This window comes from Danio rerio, chromosome 4 (genome assembly GCF_049306965.1).
Source record: "Danio rerio strain Tuebingen ecotype United States chromosome 4, GRCz12tu, whole genome shotgun sequence".
NCBI lineage: Eukaryota > Metazoa > Chordata > Actinopteri > Cypriniformes > Danionidae > Danio > Danio rerio.
This window is the reverse complement of record NC_133179.1, coordinates 56,989,967-57,007,770: the sequence shown is the minus strand read 5'-3', so window position 1 is coordinate 57,007,770 and position 17,804 is coordinate 56,989,967. Positions and strand designations below refer to the sequence as shown.

The 17,804-nt window shown below is 34.7% G+C and overlaps 3 protein-coding genes and 3 non-coding genes across 9 annotated transcripts in view; all 6 read right to left on the bottom strand.

Annotated features, from left to right (window-relative positions):
* LOC137491103 (uncharacterized) overlaps positions 1 to 17,804 on the bottom strand; it is a 1,183,352-nt gene that overhangs the window by 342,028 nt on the left and 823,520 nt on the right. The window lies entirely within an intron of this gene.
* Positions 1 to 17,804, bottom strand: part of LOC137491081 (uncharacterized) — a 131,854-nt gene that overhangs the window by 12,435 nt on the left and 101,615 nt on the right. The window contains exons 1-2 of one of the 3 annotated variants that reach the window (XM_068220154.2): positions 2,738 to 2,780; positions 1,623 to 1,772 (exon numbers count right to left, since the gene is read on the bottom strand). The exons of the other annotated variants lie outside the window; for them this stretch is intronic. Of the exons in view, the coding sequence (XP_068076255.1) occupies positions 1,623 to 1,707 (85 nt within the window). The 5' untranslated portion in view covers positions 1,708 to 1,772; positions 2,738 to 2,780. Of the gene's footprint in view, positions 1 to 1,622; positions 1,773 to 2,737; positions 2,781 to 17,804 lie in introns of those variants that run through there. 3 annotated transcript variants of the gene reach the window in all.
* On the bottom strand, positions 9,586 to 17,150 carry LOC137491448 (uncharacterized). The gene is made up of 2 exons (XM_073946764.1): positions 17,090 to 17,150; positions 9,586 to 10,842 (listed from the first exon to the last, which is right to left on the bottom strand). The coding sequence occupies exons 1-2, from the start codon at positions 17,148 to 17,150 to the stop codon at positions 9,893 to 9,895; spliced, it is 1,011 nt and encodes a 336-aa protein (XP_073802865.1). The 3' UTR covers positions 9,586 to 9,892.
* trnal-uag (transfer RNA leucine (anticodon UAG)) lies at positions 11,401 to 11,482 on the bottom strand. Its single transcript has one exon. It is a non-coding gene; the product is annotated as a tRNA-Leu (tRNA).
* On the bottom strand, positions 11,686 to 11,767 carry trnal-uag (transfer RNA leucine (anticodon UAG)). Its single transcript has one exon. It is a non-coding gene; the product is annotated as a tRNA-Leu (tRNA).
* trnal-aag (transfer RNA leucine (anticodon AAG)) lies at positions 12,435 to 12,516 on the bottom strand. Its single transcript has one exon. It is a non-coding gene; the product is annotated as a tRNA-Leu (tRNA).

The following is a 17,804-nucleotide window of genomic DNA, read 5'->3' as shown; positions in this document are numbered from 1 at the left end:
CTATTTCATTCAGCATATTTAAAGTTAGAGTCATCCACGTTTTCTGACATACTTTAAATCAGGGTTTCTACAGATAAATTTAAGTTAAATTTAAGACTTTTAAAGACATTTTTAAGACCATTATGAATGAAATTTTAGATTAAGGAATTTTTCAAATGGCCCAGAAGAAAAAGTTTTTTTATTTGTCCTTTCAAAAAATATTTCATATTCAATATTTAATAATACAAAAATAAATCAATAATAATAATAATATTAAAATATTTTAGATATTTCTTAGTAAAAGATCTTAAATATTGTGTAAAAACACGAGAGCTCTACTTGGATCCAAAATAAACTTTCTTTAAAATAAAAAAACAAGTGAACAAATGTTTTAAAAGTTTTAAACTATAATAAACTAAATCTATGCACAGCAATCATTCCAGGTCGATGTCCTCAGCGGTCCTTACCATTATGATAAATAGAGTTAAAATGTCCTTTTTGAATAAAAAGTTAAAAGTTTTATTGAGATGGATTGTTGGTGATCGTATGGGTTTTGACCAGATTGGGTAACAAAACATCAACAAAGGAAACTTAAGACTTGTTTAAAAAGATTTAAGACCTACAACACAATATTACAGTAAATTTAAGACTTTTTAAGGCCTAAAAGTTAGATTTTGGAATTTAAGACATTTTAAGACCCTGCAGAAACCCTTTTTAAACACAATAGCCCTGGTAATTAGTTTTTATAATAATGATGTAATTCTAACTCAGTTACTATCTGTGAGAACTAGTAACAACTACAAAAACAAGATTAAACCCCTAAAGAAGTTGATAAAAAAGGGAATTGTGATCAATGTGACATATGCAAATGGAAAGTACTAAGCCAACACTATAACTGTAATAGCAGATATCTTCTATGAGAATACTGTAGGTCAAATATCGTCAGCTCAGTTAAACTTTTTAAATTGATTGTTATTATTTATTTTATATAGCGCCAGTGCTCAAGGACTCTACAAACAGTAGGAGAAGAAGAGAATCAATATCCTTAAGAAGGTAGTGAAAATTGGAGACTAATAATACAGAAAATAATGACAAAATAAATGAGAACAAGTAACAAGAAAGAAACTCATTCCTGTCTTTCAATGAGAGCTTATGTGGATTAGGAGAACTAGGCAGCACATTATACAGGTAAAGTTGGTTTTATATTCACACATTCATTCATTTAGAAGTCTGTATCGTTTACCATGTTACTTTGAATATTCAATTACAATTAGCATTCAAGTATGACTTGAAAACAACATTAACAGTTTATTTGACTGTGAACAATGTTGTACTATGATAGTCATTGGCTACTAATATGATTTCGCTATTTAGAGTTTGCAAATAATACTTTTATGAAATTATATTATTAAGGGGAATGTCTGAATATCCAAATATAAAACCAACTTTACCTCTATCAGCACACTCAGGGCATAGAGGTAAAGTTTATTTTATATTCGCACATTCAGACTTTCCCCTTAATAATATCATTTCATAACAGTATTATTTGCAAACTCTAAATAGCGAAATCATATTACAAGGGCTGCAATATGGATTTTATTTAGCATTCTTAATATTAAAAATATATCGGTATGAAAACCAACCTGTTTGTTCCTGCAGATCTTCCTGTTTGACTGTGAATGTTTCTTTAATCTTCACATCTTCACTCTCCTCTTTAATAAACGCCATCTTTACAACAGTGTGGAGATCAGTCGCTTCAGCAGGAGTTTTTCTCTGCGTTTGGACACTTTATCCTGTTTAAAATGGACAAAACAATAAAAATGTCCTGTTTAAAAAAATTAAAAAATGAACAGAAATAAAATAACTTCTTATATAGTCATTAAAAAAAATAAATCGGGTAATTCTGAGCAAGAAACAATATAAAGGTAAAGTTGGTTTAATATTCACACATTCAGACTTTCCCCTTAATAATATAATTTCATTAAAGTATTATTTGCAAACTCTAAATAGCGAAATAATATTAGCAGCAAATGACTATCAAAGTACAACATTGTTCACAGTCAAATAAACAGTGTTAATGTTGTTTTCAAGTCATATTTGCATGCTAATTCAGATCGAATATTCAAAGTAACATTATAAACAACATAGAGACTTCTAAATGAATGAATGTGCGAATATAAAATCAACTTTACCTCTATGATCAGAATTAGCATGCAAGTGTGACTTGAATTCAACATTAGCACTGTTTATTTGACTGTGAACAATGTTGTACTTTGATAGTCATTGGCTGCTAATATGATTTCACTGTTTAGAGTTTGCAAATAATACTTTTATAAAACTATATTATCAAAGGGAAAGTCAGAATGTGCGACTATAAAACCAACTTTACCTCTATCTTTTCAACACTTGCTTCAACAGTTTGTTTATATGAGAGTGATTAACAAAAATAAATCAGGTAAGTCTAAACAAGAAACAAAAGCCACAAATGACCTGATAAAAACTATATTTTTTAAATATATATGACAATGTATACTTATACTGGAATGACATTATGCTATTTTAAAAAAAATTAAACCTTCCTTAAAACACTTATTACACACATTTCTGTTCAAACAATTGCCCTCGTTTACTGTGATTAAAATAGTACTTCGTTGTATAAAGGATTAAAATAATAGTCAACAGCAGGTATATAATATCAGAAGAAAAACCTGAAACTTTCATCAATCTGTTTATATTTGTGTAAAGTTGTGAAACAAACCTTCCTCCAGTTGAACCGCAGCGCGGAAGCGGCGCAGCCTTATGACGTCACACATCACGCCAAAATAAAAGTCTTTTTTGTTCAGCTTTTTTTGCCACTCACTGTTGCAGTGAGGACATGATAAATTTCTCCCTCGTTTTCCACCTCACACAACATATCTGCTATCTCTTTCACATACACAGACATTCAGTATTGGCAGTTGATCAAAACTTTTAATCCATTAAAAAACATTAATCCACTAAGTCTAAGTGTTTATTGTTGCGAAACGTTTACATCACAAAACAGGGAACAATCAACATCGCAAGGCATATTTACTATTAAAATAAATAAAATAAATTAAAATTGTTACAACTGCAACAAGGAGCTGTACAAAAGATCTACATCAAAGGAAAAACAAAACATTGTTAAATGAAAAAAACAATAAATATGAAGTTCAGAGAGCTTCAGTTATTTTAATGTGATTTCTGAAGTATTTGAAGCTGTGAGCCACTTTCTCTACCTCAGAAAGAAAACATCTGAAGGAGGTACTGCACTTTTTCCACTGAAAACAATGAATATGATATTTACCCATTAGTAAAATAAAGTTCACAACATCAGAGAAAGAAAAACGTAAATCCCATTTGTAAAATAAAATGTCTTCTAGAACAATAGGGGGGACTAAAATCATCTTTAATGAAAGCCAAGTATGGATGTCAAACCAGAATTTAAAAGTAAATTCACAATAAAAAAAAAAATGAGTGATCGAGTGTTTCTGGAAGATTTGAGCAGATCTACACTTGTCAACATCAAAGTTAAATCTTTTTTGAAAAAACTCATTCACAGGATATATCCTGAATACAATTCTGTAATGAGTTTCCTCAACCTTAGGTGCTACAGGATATTTAAGATAAAAGCTAAAAGCTTTGTCCTCTACTAAGGGTTAAACAACTCCTAGATGATATCACTTAAAATCACCCATGATAAGGCGTGTTTAAATTCTTTGTAAATAACCTTGTTGTTACATTTACTATAGAAAATATCAACATTGGCTATAAATTTTACTATAAATTTCCTGTAAGTTTGCTATGACATAGTAGCAGTCCATTTTCATCTAATAAATCATTAATAAATATAATGCCTTTATTGTACCAGTCACTTTTAAACAATGATTTTCTGTTATTAATAACAACAGCCCAATTATTCCAAAGAGTAGATTTATGAGGGGGAAATTATGGGTAAATATATTTTCCAAAAAAGTAGTGCTTGCTTATGAAAATTAGACAGCTTCAAAGGAAGTTTTGAACAATCATAATCATATCTTAATACAAATTCAAGGCCACCAATGTTTTTGAAAAAATTATTTGAGATATGATGCCAAATTGAATAAGGCTTAGCTGAACACTCTTTCAACTATTTAACTCTAAAAGTGCCAAGAAGACATTCAAAATCGATAGCTTTCAAACCTCCATATTCATACTCTTTGACCATATGATTCTTACGTAAATAATGTGATTTATTTTTCCAAATAAATTTAAATAATATTGAATTTATAGATTTAACTATTTTGGGAGGAGTATATAAAGGATAAGTTAAATATATAATTTTAGATAATCCCAGTCAAAAGAATTCTACTCAATATGGAAAGGTCTCTAGCTAGCCAATGATTTTGGGATTTTTTTCACGCCCTCCATTTTGATATTAAAATTTGCACATTCTCTATAAACAGAATTTTTGGTGATGGTAACTCCCAAGTATTTAACTTCTTCTTTTACTAGAATACCCTCTAACTCTCTTAAAGTACAATTCTGAATAGTTAATATTCCACATTTTCTTAGGTTTAAGGTGAATTCAGAAGCTTTAGGAAACAGAAATTTTGACAAGAGCTAAAGGGAGCACCTCCCTATTCTTAAGAATAATTAGAGTGTCATCAGTAAACTGGCTTAAACTAAAAGTCCTACCAGGTATATCAATACCTAAAGTGTACTCTGAATTTTTTTAATATAATGACATAAGTTCAACAGCTATATTAAAAAGAAAAGGTGAGATGGGACATCCTTGATGGATTCCTCTTTTGATGTAAATTCCAGGAGATGATCCTGAATTCAGAGATTTACTACTGAATATATCAGTATAGAACATGGAAATTACCCTACAAAAGCTCGGACCAAATCCAAAAGTTTCTAAAGATTTTCTAAAGACAAAAAAGGATGCTCAAGGGTATCAAATGCCTTGAAAAAGTCTAGAAATATAAATAAACTTGTCTGAGGAATTAAATACCTATAATCGAACATATCAAGTATCAGTCTGAATACTTCTCCCTTTAATGAAAGCTGATTGTGTTTCACTTATTATCTCGCCGATACCTTTTTTGAGTCTATTGGCAAATACATGAGAGAGCAATTTAAAATCATTGGACAAAAGAGTTATGGGTCTCCAATTGTCTAAAAATAATTGGCCTTTGCTTGGCTTTAGAACTAAATGATTAAACCCTGCTTCATAGAAGTCGATAGTTCTCTTCCTCTATACATTCCTTAAGTGCTTCAAAAACTAAAAATCCCATCTCTGGCCAAAAATGTTTATAAATCTCAACTGTGATTTCATCTGTACCTGGGGATTTTCCATTGAACATTTGAGAAATAGCAACATCAAGTTCAGAGATAACAATGTCAGATTCCATCATTTTACGGAAGCTGTCATCAATAATAGAAACTTTATCTTTTGAAAAGCAAAAGTCACAATCACTCTCATTAAATTTTGATTTACATAATAACATGAATAGATGTGATCATCAATCAAAGTTTTCTCTTCACTTACATTGTTATTTATGCTACGTTTATTAATAGTTTTTGAAGCTTGCCTTTGCTTTACTAAATTTAAAAAATATACATGAAGAATTTTTCTCCCCCTCCTCTATCCATTTCACTCTAGATTGTAAAGCTCCTTTAGCTTTTTCTGTTTAATAGTAATCTAACTCTGATGGCAAAATACAAAGTTCATTTTGTTCTATGTCTCCAAGAAAATCTTTATCACCACGGTCATTTAATCTAGATAAAACTGTTAACTTTCTTTTTTTTCCTAACAGAGGAAAAGAATAGCTCATTACAGCAGAGCCATTTTTTAACTCGATTCATTTTCAATTTGAGAAAAGCATTTGGCAAAAGAAAAAGAAAACCAAGCAGCAAATAGGGAGAAAAGCATTAGCCAAATGCTTATTTAAAAAGCTGTTTAAAATGTGTTTTGTGATTTATTAACCCAAATTTTTACTGTTTGATTAATCAGCCTTTAAAACATGGATTAAATAATAATACAGTAATAAAAGTGTCTATTTATTTATAGATTTAAAATGTATTTGTAATGCATTGTTTTATTGCTTAATTAAATGACATTTAAAAACACATTTCAAACATATCTATTTATTTGTCCATTTAAATTGTGATTTATTCATGTACATTTTTATGCTGGTCGAAGCAGTGGCGCAGTAGGTAGTGCTGTCCCCTCACAGCTAGAAGGTGGCTGGTTCGAGCCTCTGTACAGTTGGCGTTTCTGTGTGGAGTTTGCATGTTCTCCCTGCATTCGCGTGGGTTTCCTCTGGGTGCTCCGGTTTCCCCCACAGTCCAAAGACATGCGGTACAGGTGAATTGGATAGGCTAAATTGTCCATAGTGTATGAGTGTGTGTGTAAATGTGTGTGTGGGTGTTTACCAGAGATGGGTTGCAGTTGGAAGGGCATCCGCTGCGTAAAAACTTGCTGGATAAGTTGGCGGTTCATTCCGCTGTGGCGACCCCAGATTAATAAAGGGACTAAGCCGACAAGAAAATAAAGACATTTTTATGCTTCAATAATTAAATTGATCATTTGAGTCTTTGATTTTCTAACTAGCACTCTTGTACGGTGGCCGGGAAGTGCAAAACAACATTATAAAGTTTGAAACACTTTTACAAAGCTCGAGACAAAATTAAATTTTGAAAAACACTTTTAATTATCATCAGACACAATTACACAGGGAAAACAATTTTACAAAGAACAAGACAAATTTACATTTTAGAAAACCAATTAACAAGACGCAAAACACTTTTACAAATCCCGAAACAAATTTACAATTACATATTCCCTACGGAAAGGGAATGTACCACACCCCGGAAGTGACGTAGAATGTACCACACACTGGTAGTGAACTGGAATGTAACACACACACACTGGAAAATATCAATAATATCCAGCTCGCGTGTGACTTTGTAGACAGGTTTCCACAAGTCTACAACTATGAAAATCATGGTTTGACTAACTGCGATAAAACATATTAGAGCTATTCTAAGACAATATCAGCGAGAGAGTGCATAGAAACATGTAAATGCAAGTACATGGAAACGATTCAAGCACGGCACATGTTGACTGATAAGATACTAAAACCGATCTCAAGTCGTTCAGAGGTTTATGCCATGTAGACTTGACTTTATGTTCACGATTACAGCGTACGAGTGGATCTCGTAAAAATATTGAACACATTGATGCAGCATGTCTGGTGTTTCCGTCTGTTCCGCGTCCTTTATAAACTCTAAACACCGACCACACGCAAAGCAAAACCGTGTTAAGCTGCTCATGTGTTTGCCACAAAACGGGCAAAACAACCCTCGACCGCTGTCCATGTTCGGTCACCATAAACTTTGTTTACGCCATGTACTCCACAGCGCGAATTTACCGTGCTCACCAGCAACAACAACAACTTTACCCCGCGTCACTACCGGTGTGTGGTACATTCTACGTCCCTTCCGGGGTGTGGTACATTCCCTTTCCGTAGGGAATCTAATTGTAAATATGTTTCGGGATTTGTAAAAGTGTTTAGGTCTTGTTAATTTGTTTTCTAAAATGTAAATTTGTTTCGTCCTTGGTAAAATTGTTTTTCCCCTGTAATTGTGTCTGATGATATGTAAACATGTTTTTCAAGATGTAAATTTGTCTCGAGCTTTGTAAAAGTGTTTTAAACTTTGTAATGTTGTTTTGCACTTCCCGGCCACCGTACTCTTGGGCCTCCATAATCATGACACTGAACACTTATCATGTGTACAATTCAGGCTTAAACGGGAATAAATTATATTTTAAAGAACATTTAATAAAAGAACAGTGATTTAAAAATGCAATAACGTTTTAGTGAGCACAATAAGCTCATTATAAAATATTCCAAACTTTTAAAGGGGCTGTATATTATAGTATTTACAACTATTTGTTGTACAACCTTTGTTGAATCCACCTGTTTCTGATGTTTACTGGGGAGCGATTCTGAATGTCTGGCAACTGTGCAGAGCTAAAAAAAAAAAAAAAAAGATCACTGTATTAAGTAGCTTGAGGGGGCATGTGGTACATTGTCCAGTGGCTTCCAGTGCTTCAGCTACTCTGTACATGTTGTCGGTGGAGCTGGTGGTACTGCTGGTGCTGGTTGTGGCCAAAATCAAAGTGGGAACTATAGTAAGAGTTCAGTGGCATCTGACGTAACAGGTGGATATTCTATTGATGGAGCAGGTGGAAGAAGTGGCTTTGGTGCTGGTCATCTCATCAAAATTAAATGGAAACTTATTAAAATAGATTATAATCACATTTGATTTTTTTTAACTTAAAATGACAATCTTTTTGCTAAATTAAAATTATTCAACCCATTCTTTAAACAGGGTTTTGCTTGTCACCCTAAAGAGTTTAAAACAATAATTAATATTATCCCTAAAAACATCACAGTATTGATCAGAGGTTTTCTTTCACACTATTCTGTAATGTTCTCTCTTCCATCTTTATTTTTAGAGATCCAAAATGTAATAATAAGTTTTAAATGAATATTCTTATTCAAAGGCTTCATCATAATCAGCTCAGACCTCGTTTATTTTTAAAGATTTTAATTCACAGGAATTAGAAAAATAAGACAACAATTTACATTTCTTTTTCAATTCTCCCCAAAATTAAAGAACTTTAGTTTAAATGATTAATGATGTGTATCCATCAAAAGAATTCCTGAGATTAAAAGTTGATAATAAGGAGATCTTGTCAATTTTGTGAAAGTCATATTGAAAACACTGAGCATGTTTTCTATAATTGCATATACTCATGTCTCATGTCAATATCCATGTAAACCCTTTTTGCAATAAACAAGTTAAATTTAATGTGACTAAAGAAAATTGTACACAGCATTAAGTAGTTAATAACCATTTATGCTTTGCAAAAAATTCTTCATTCATAAATATATAAATTTATAAATGTTGGTTTTTAAACCTTTTAAAGGGTGACAATGAGATTTATAGACCCATACTAGTTTAAAAAAAAACTATCCTTTTTCAGTTTTATTTTGCCCACATAATATTGCTGTTAGTAATTGTAGTCACACACACACACACACACATATGTGTGTGTGTGTGTGTGTGTGTGTATATATATATATATATATATATATATATATATATATATATATATATATATATATATATATGTATATACATGTGTGTGTGTGTGTGTGTGTGTGACTACTATTACTAACAGCAATGTTAGGTGGGAAACCCAGTATCAGATTACTGAAGCACTTCAGCTATCTGTTCATTCAAATTATATATATATATATATATATATATATATATATATATATATATATATATATAGAATTTGAATAAACAGATAGCTGAAGTGCTTCAGTAATCTGTTGAGTACTGGAATTAGCATGTAGGCTAACAAATCACTCATATTCTCATTCACAATAGAGATACTGGGCTTCCCATACACAGATTTATTTGTAGTAATGTGGGAGTTTTCACATGAACATCTCTTCAAAGGTAACCAGTTGTTTACAGAAAGTTTAATTGTCTTCATGAGGAAAACTTTTTTATTTTCTAAAATCAGTCCATCAAAATAAATGTGTTGTGTTTTGAAACCAAAGTCTTCATTTGTTACCCACAACTCATCAAGATTTGATCAAGTCAAAATCTCATAATCTGACACAAATCTGATCTGTGGTAACTGGCAAATGGCATTGTGTAGTCTGAACAGGGCTTTATGGAGTCTGCATCAGTCTCTCACTGTCACTGCAAGTTCACACCGACCAACTTTTATTCACCAACAAGTTTTGTGAAACTGCAGACAAAAGCCCAAAATTGGAGGCAAATCTGTTTGTTCAAGAGAGTAAAAATCAAACAGTGTGAACGATCAAAAACACAATCTAAGAGTGTAGGACAATTTTCTCTGCATCTCCCCAAACATTTTCTCCTCCCTAATCTTTCTAATTCTCTTTTCAGAGCCGATCATTTGATTGCAGTGTGCAATGTGCACAAATTTGGTTCTCAGTTCATAATAACTTGAAACACATATAGAGTTATTTTGCTTCAATGCAGCCCTGTAGAAACTCTCACAATCTGGTACATCTTCACCCCTCATGATTCTAGCTTTCGTTGTGAAGCTCTTTCCACAATGAGCACATGCAAACGGCTTCTGTCCGGTGTGACTTATCATGTGGTGTTTGAGTGAGCCTGTATGTGGGAAACCTTTACCACACTCTGTGCATGTGTAAGGTTTCTCTCCAGTGTGAATCCTCATGTGGATGGTAAGGTTTTGTTTTTGAGAAAAACCTTTCCTACACTGTGTGCAAATAAAGCTTCTCTCTCCAGTGTGTGTTCTCATGTGGGTTTCAAGATTGCCATTTTGCTTACAACTCTTTCCACACTGAGGGCAAGAGTAGAGCCTCTCCCCAGAATGAATTCTTCTGTGCACTGCCAAGTTTCCTGTAGAATAGAAGCTTTTTCCACACTGTTGGCATGTGTACGGCCTCTCTCCAGTGTGAATTCTCATGTGCACTGTTAAGTTTCCTGTATTATAGAAGCTTTTTCCACACTGTTTGCAAGTGAAAGGTTTCTTTCTAGTGTGAACATCAAGGTTTGGCTTTTGATAGAAACTCTTTCTACTCTGTTTACAGCTGTAATTACACCTAGACTTGGGTTTCCGAGATCTTCCACGTGATAAAGTCTTTTTAGTGAGTGTGGGTTTTTCATCAGTCGTTATTTCTTGTTGTTTCTCTTCCATTTCATTCCATTGATGTGTCTCTTCTTTCAGCACTATCAGGTCTTCAAAAAAGAACAAAAAAGTGAACTTTAGTATAAAGGCTTAAAGTGGCAAGCATGAAATGGATGTTTACCCTAAATATAAAAATGAGCTTACCATTTACTCTCCATCATGTGGTTTTAAACATTTCCTGTCTTCTGGAACACAAAGTAAGCCAGCATTTTTATCACTATACCTTATTTTGTGAAGGAAAGTAAATGGTGAGGCTATTTTCATTTCTGTGTCAGAAAGTCATACCAACACTCACTCACATAATCAACACATCTCTTGACTCTGGTTTATTCCCCACTGTATTACTACTCTAATTGTGAATCTTTACTGTTCCTGTTTCAGTAGGGTGCTCTTGCTAAAAGGAGCAATGGCAGAGAGAGACTTCCAGTGCAGACTTTAAGATGCTGCAATCTAATCGTGGGAAAGACACTTGCTCCTGAGCAGATTCGAGCTTGGGGATGTGTTGCTGTCACACCAACGAGTCTGCCGTGAGTTTCAAAGAACACATTATACTGACTAGTTGACGACTTAAATTTACTCTCTCACTTCCAGCCTTCACTGCGAACGTGCACACACTCAAACAGTTTGGCCGTGTTTAAAACCACATCTGGCAGCGGTGGGATTCGAACCCACGCCCCCGAAGAGACTGGAGCCTAAATCCAGCGCCTTAGACCCCTCGGCCACGCTACCATAGATGAACTGCTGCAGTGGTCCCTTTTCTGCCCAATTTTACCGAAGCAGAACAGCAGAGAGGACGCAGAGCTTCCTAGTGAAGCCCTTCAGCTTTGGCCAAGGAGTCTACATTTGGATGTGAGCGGAAGCATGCAGTATCTCTTCGCAAGTCTGTTTGCTCAAGCAGAGAGGTCATTCTCAAGCATCCTAAAAGGGCTGCCTGGCAGCGATGGGATGCGAACCCACGCCCCCGAAGAGACTGGAGCCTAAATCCAGCGCCTTAGACCGCTCGGCCACGCTACCTTACAACTCTGCTTTCCCTGAGCAGTTTCGACACTAACTTGTTTCAAGTAGCGCAACAGCTCTGGGAAATCAGTTCAATTTAGCCATGCCTAGCTGGAGCTCCTCCACAAAGAAAGAGACCTCCTTAATACCAGGTTAGGAAGCACTCCCACCTTCCTGTCAACCACAGTTCTGTCTCTATTTGAGCACACCTCAAGGCATTTGAAGTCTTCTCCTTACGGCAGCCAGCTGCGATGCATTTAAGCACCTGATTACAAGGTAACTGTTATTTCACAAAAGAGTGAAAGTTACTGATTCCATCACAGCAGACCCCACATTGTTGTTGTTATTATATTCAAATCCAGTTATAGAGTATTACTACTCTAATTGTGAATCTTTACTGTTCCTGTTTCAATAGGGTGCTCTTGCTAAAAGGAGCAATGGCAAAGAGGGACTTCAAGTGCAGACTTTGTTAAGATGCTGCAATCTAATCATGGGAAAGACACTTGCTCCTGAGCAGATTCGAGCTTGGGGATGTGTTGCTGTCACACCAACGAGTCTGCTGTGAGTTCCAAAGAACACATTATACTGACTAGTTGCCAACTTAAATTTTTTTACTCTCTCATTTCCAGCGTTCACTGCGAACGCGCACACACTCAAGCAGTTTGGCCTTGTTTAAAACCATATCTGGCAGCGGTGGGATTCAAACCCACGCCCCCGAAGAAACTGGAGCCTTAATCCAGCGCCTTAGACCGCTCGGCCACGCTACCTTACAAAGCTGCTTTCCCTGAGCAGTTTCGACACCAACTTGTTTCAAGTAGCGCAACAGCTCTGGGAAATCAGTTCAATTTAGCCATGCCTAGCTGGAGCTCCTCCACAAAGAAAGAGACCTCCTTAATACCAGCTTAGGAAGCACTCCCACCTTCCTGTCAACCACAGTTCTGTCTCTATTTGAGCACACCTCAAGGCATTTGAAGACTTCTCCTTACGGCAGCCAGCTGCGATGCATTTAAGCACCTGATTACAAGGTAACTGTTATTTCACAAAAGAGTGAAAGTTACTGATTCCATCACAGCAGACCCCACATTGTTGTTGTTATTATATTCAAATCCAGTTATAGAGTATTACTACTCTAATTGTGAATCTTTACTGTTCCTGTTTCAATAGGGTGCTCTTGCTAAAAGGAGCATTGGCAAAGAGAGACTTCCAGTGCAGACTTTGTTAAGATGCTGCAATCTAATCGTGGGAAAGACACTTGCTCCTGAGCAGATTCAAGCTTTTTTTTTTTTTTTTTTTTCTTCATTAAAAAATACATCATCAACAATCATGACATTTATACATACAAATATTTAAAAGATAAAATATTTAAAAATCTCCAGGTAAGAAAACTTTAAAACCAGTCCAAGTTTGTACAATATATGGATTATTTTTTGTAATACATTTTTCAAAAATGTCCATCTTTTCATACATTTTGCAATAGTCATATATAACCATTATTTCCTCAGTCACAATCTGTTTATACAACAAAACCAATGGAAATTTTTTTTTTCTTTTGTTTCATAATATTTCTTCTTTTCCATATTGTATATCTTGCAAGAGTCAACATATAATTAAGAGCAAACCTATTTTTTGTTTTCCCATTAAAACCAAATAAAAACAGTGTATCCCATTCTTCTAAAATAATGTTTTCATCATACAGAAAATTGCACACCATTGTTTTCAACATCTTCATAAAATCACTCTTTTTACAATTTAAAAATAGGTGTAACACACCTTCCTTTTTTTCCAAACACACTTTACACAAATCATCTTGTGATACCCCAATCTTTTTAAAGATAATCTCTGTCATTATGCAGTTGGGTCTTAACATAAAATCTAAGTTTTCCAATGCTGGACTTTTTAAAATTGATCTTACATTTTTCCATATATTTGAAGTATCAAAGTTTTCAAATAACTTTTCCCAAAATTCTCTTGATTTAGGTTTTTTAAACACAGTGTTACACAAACATGTATAAAACATCTTGATAGGACAATCATTGATACTAATCTTATCTTCATCCATTTTTCAAAAAACTTTTATTTTTCTATTTTCAGTTTCTTTTTCATTCTCTTCAATACACTGTAAAAACGCCAACTTTCAAAAAGTCCTCTGAACAAAGATTAATAAGTTAACTGAATTTAAATATTTTCATTTGAAATGCTGACAAATAATAGTTAGTTTGTTCAACAAATATGGTGCTTCAATGTGAAAAACTTAAAATATTTCGTTGAACTAATACAAAATTCTTAGTTTTGCGTTGATGCGTGCCCTTCTTTATGGCGCATGCGCCTAATAAGCTTCTGGCGCATGCGCAATTTACTTCCATAGCTCACTGCAGGGGGTACCTGTCTCGTGCGCGCGACAAAACGAACCATCTTTCTTTCTGCGGAGCTACGTGTCAATCATTTTCATAATCGATTGTATATTAGTGATGGTGAAATGAAGCTTTCTGAACCAGTGAAGCGCTCGACTTAATTGTATCGGAAAAAGGTTCGTTACTCGAAGCTTTCTAAATCAGAGCTCGATGAGTACCTCTTCTGGTGAAAGTGTGTGAAAGCACTGTGTTGCCATAATGTCAAATGTTAACAACTGACCAACTCATTCATGTAGTAATACAAAAACAGCAATATAAACAAATTACTCAATTACTGTAGTTTTTACACAAGATATATTACATTACACAACTGATGATTGTAGTAAAATCCAAGGTATTCAAAAGTTTATCATAATACAATCAGTCCTGCTCCAAGCGGGGATCGAGTCAGCGTCTCCCGATTGGGACGCGAGTGCTGTAGGAGGCTATGTGAATGATGCTTCAGGGTCGCACTCACCAGATGGTCTCTGTTAAACACAATACTACGATATGCGGTGGGTTTTTTTTAAAGATAGTCGTAAAAAATACGCTAATACACTTTAGTATGGTTCAAAACCTTATTACTAAAAATTACTATTGTATTTTAGTTTAATTACTGGTGTGTGGGACTGGTGCAGTGCTTTGAAACAAATGTATGTAATCGACGCCAATTCTCTCGCTATACACTTTACTATGAGGATGTTTAAACCTTTGAATCAAAATTCGAAGCAGTCACGTGGGTATAGGCGAAAATGAAGCTTCGGACGTCACTGATCACGTGATGATGGCAAAACGAATCAAGCTCCGGTACACTGCTTCACTGCGAGATGTATCGTTTTTTTGATACATGCTTCGAAGCCTCGGCGCACAACGTCACATCACTATTGTATATAATAGGCCTTTTTCACACTTCCTGGTTCCGGTAAGCGAAGCAGTGTACCACAACATCCGGTTTCAATGCGACGGAGCAAGAAAGAATGGCAGGGTCATCTCATCGCTGTGATTGCCGCGTTCCCAGCTGCTCCAACTCAAAAACGACACTCTTACTTTAATGACCAGGATCTCCCGAAAGACGAAGGACAGGGAAAATCATGGATGACAATATTAAAGGGGGTTGAATGCCATTTCAAGTTATATGCGGGAGTACGCTCGTATGCTGAATGCACTTCAAAGCGGAGATTATTATGTTTCATTAAAGACTGGTGGTCTATGGTTTATTTTGATGAGTAACTATAATATAGACAAAACTCCAGTTAAGCTATCTGCCTTCCACAAACAAGTGCTCATCATGGTCATTAATCTATAAGCATGATTTATCCCTACATTGTTGTTATTTTGGAATAATAGACAGTTCATACAAATGCAAATCTCTTTTTTTTATTGGTTTGACAGCAAAATTATTTGTTTAATCAGTTATATAATAAAGATGGTATACTTTTCTTACAATGAAGTCCTTTATTACAAAATCTCAATAACCCAGCAAGTTTTCAACTGTTATTGGTTCAATTCCTTCAGAGACATGGTATTCATATATGTTATTTAGAGGTATTAATAAGACAATCCTTCTGATGCATCGTCTTTTGATATTACTAAATCTTATGTCGGCAAATTTTGTTTTACTACACTGTCAGAAAAAATGTGCAAAATTTGTACCTTTTGGGGTACAATGGCTTGTCACTGGGGCAGTACCCTCAAGGGTACACCTGTTGTACCCTTTCACATGGGTACATATTTGTACCCTAGCAGTATGTACCTTCCTGGGTCAAATATGTACCTCTGCTGACTAATTTGTACCTTACTTGGGCTATGGTACAATAATGTACCTTTAAAAAAGGTACAATTTCTCCTCCATAGGTATGAATTTTGTACCCTTTCATTTCAGATTTGTACTCCATACACAATAAATTTCATATATCACATTTATTAAACATTAAATATCAACATTTTTACGGGATGAATGTTTAAACATTACATAATTTTAAAAGAATAAAAAGCTATATTTTTCCATGAGTACAAACTGCACGATAATTGTAATTTTATACCTGTAACATTTTATCACAAACACACATTGAAAGATTCAAAACAATAACATTGTCACCTTTTTAGAAGATGAAAGTTTTTTGAAAAGTTTCACAATGTCATACCAGATGCATAAACCTAAAAAATAGCTGCTTAAACATTTTAAAACATTTTATGAAACAGCAAAAAAGCTTAATATTATATTTTTTAACACCAGTACATCCCATTTCACTGAGCCTTTTTAACAATGTAACAAAGTAATTTTTCTAAAACAGCACTAGACCTCATAAAGTACATTTTTGCTAGTGCACTGCATTCTACATTTTTCTAAAAGCATCAAGAATCTCAAAGCAATCTTTTTCCATACAGTACATTAAAACATGTCACTTACTGTATACCCTTTATCATTTTAGATCTCAAAAACACTTTTGATCGAACAGTATTACACATTTGATTTAAAATTTCTAAAAATTCTTAAGAAACAGTTTATCAGCAGAGTATATTTCAAGAGCCTGAAAGTCCGTCTGTCTAGGTTTATAACACCCCATTCAAAGTCAAACTCTTACTGTATTTGCATGGAAATATGAATTATACAACACCAGTATTAAAAACTTGCCACACAGAAACCAGTGCAGTATTGACCTTTAAAATGTATTTCTTTAGGAAAGAGTCATTTCTTCTCCATTAGCGGTCTCACATGCACATGAAAACAGTTCAATTTGAACACCTGAATGTGTCAATCTCATCAAGGATGTTGGGCGGAGAAAATTCTTAGCATTGTTTCATCTTGTGCTTCTCAGTTAATTTGGGCAATGTTATTGAAATGTCTATAGCTGCTAGTCTTAAAACACTGATGCACAGACTCGAAACGCATGCACCAAAGTAAATGCAAAGATCCAAGCATTGCTGTTTGATGCAGACGCAGCAATACCAGTTCTCTCGGACAGCTGCACTGATCGTTGCTGTTGTTCAAATTTAAAGTGTTGCTCCATCTTGGGGAGTTGCTGATGTTCATCCTTTGCATTCTTTATGTAGCGTGGATAAGCCAAGTTGAAAACACAGTAAACAGCGAAGGATGTAATAATGTCTTTAAACTCCTATTCTCCAACACTTTGCAAAGGACTTTCAACCATCTGTAGAGTTGGGTATGGAGCATCATCATCATCCCACTGTGAAAGGAAAAAAAAAGGACATCAATAAACAATGTAAAATCTGTCAGAACTGCATAACATCTATCAGAGTATTACAAAGTGTTTAACCAACAGTACCCAAACCTCTTCCAGTGTAATTAACTTTCTCTTTAAGAATATGGGGGAGCAGAATTAGAGCAGCACAAAAGTCAGAATCTATTGCAAAATAAAATCATCCATTCATTTTTTTTATTTTCGGCTTAGTTCCTTTATTAATCTGGGGTCGCCACCGCGGAATGAACCGCCAACATATCCAGCACGCGTTTTACACAGCGGATGCCCTTCTGGCTGCAACCCATCACTGGAAAACACCCATACACACACACTATGGCCAAATTAGCTTACCTAATTCACCTGTACCGCATGTCTTTGGACTTGTCGAGGAAACCGGAGCACCCGGAGGAAACCCACACCAACATGGGGAGAACATGCAAACTCCACACAGAAATGCCAACT

Bases quoted from the DNA above. Each gene is read 5' to 3' on its own strand.
- LOC137491448 (XM_073946764.1), bottom strand. From the start codon at position 17,150: ATGGAGCAACACTTTAAATTTGAACAACAGCAACGATCAGTGCAGCTG. The intron at 10,843-17,089 runs GTATTGCTGCGT...TGCCACTTTAAG, and splicing joins GCAGCTGTCCGAGAGAACTG to CCTTTATACTAAAGTTCACT.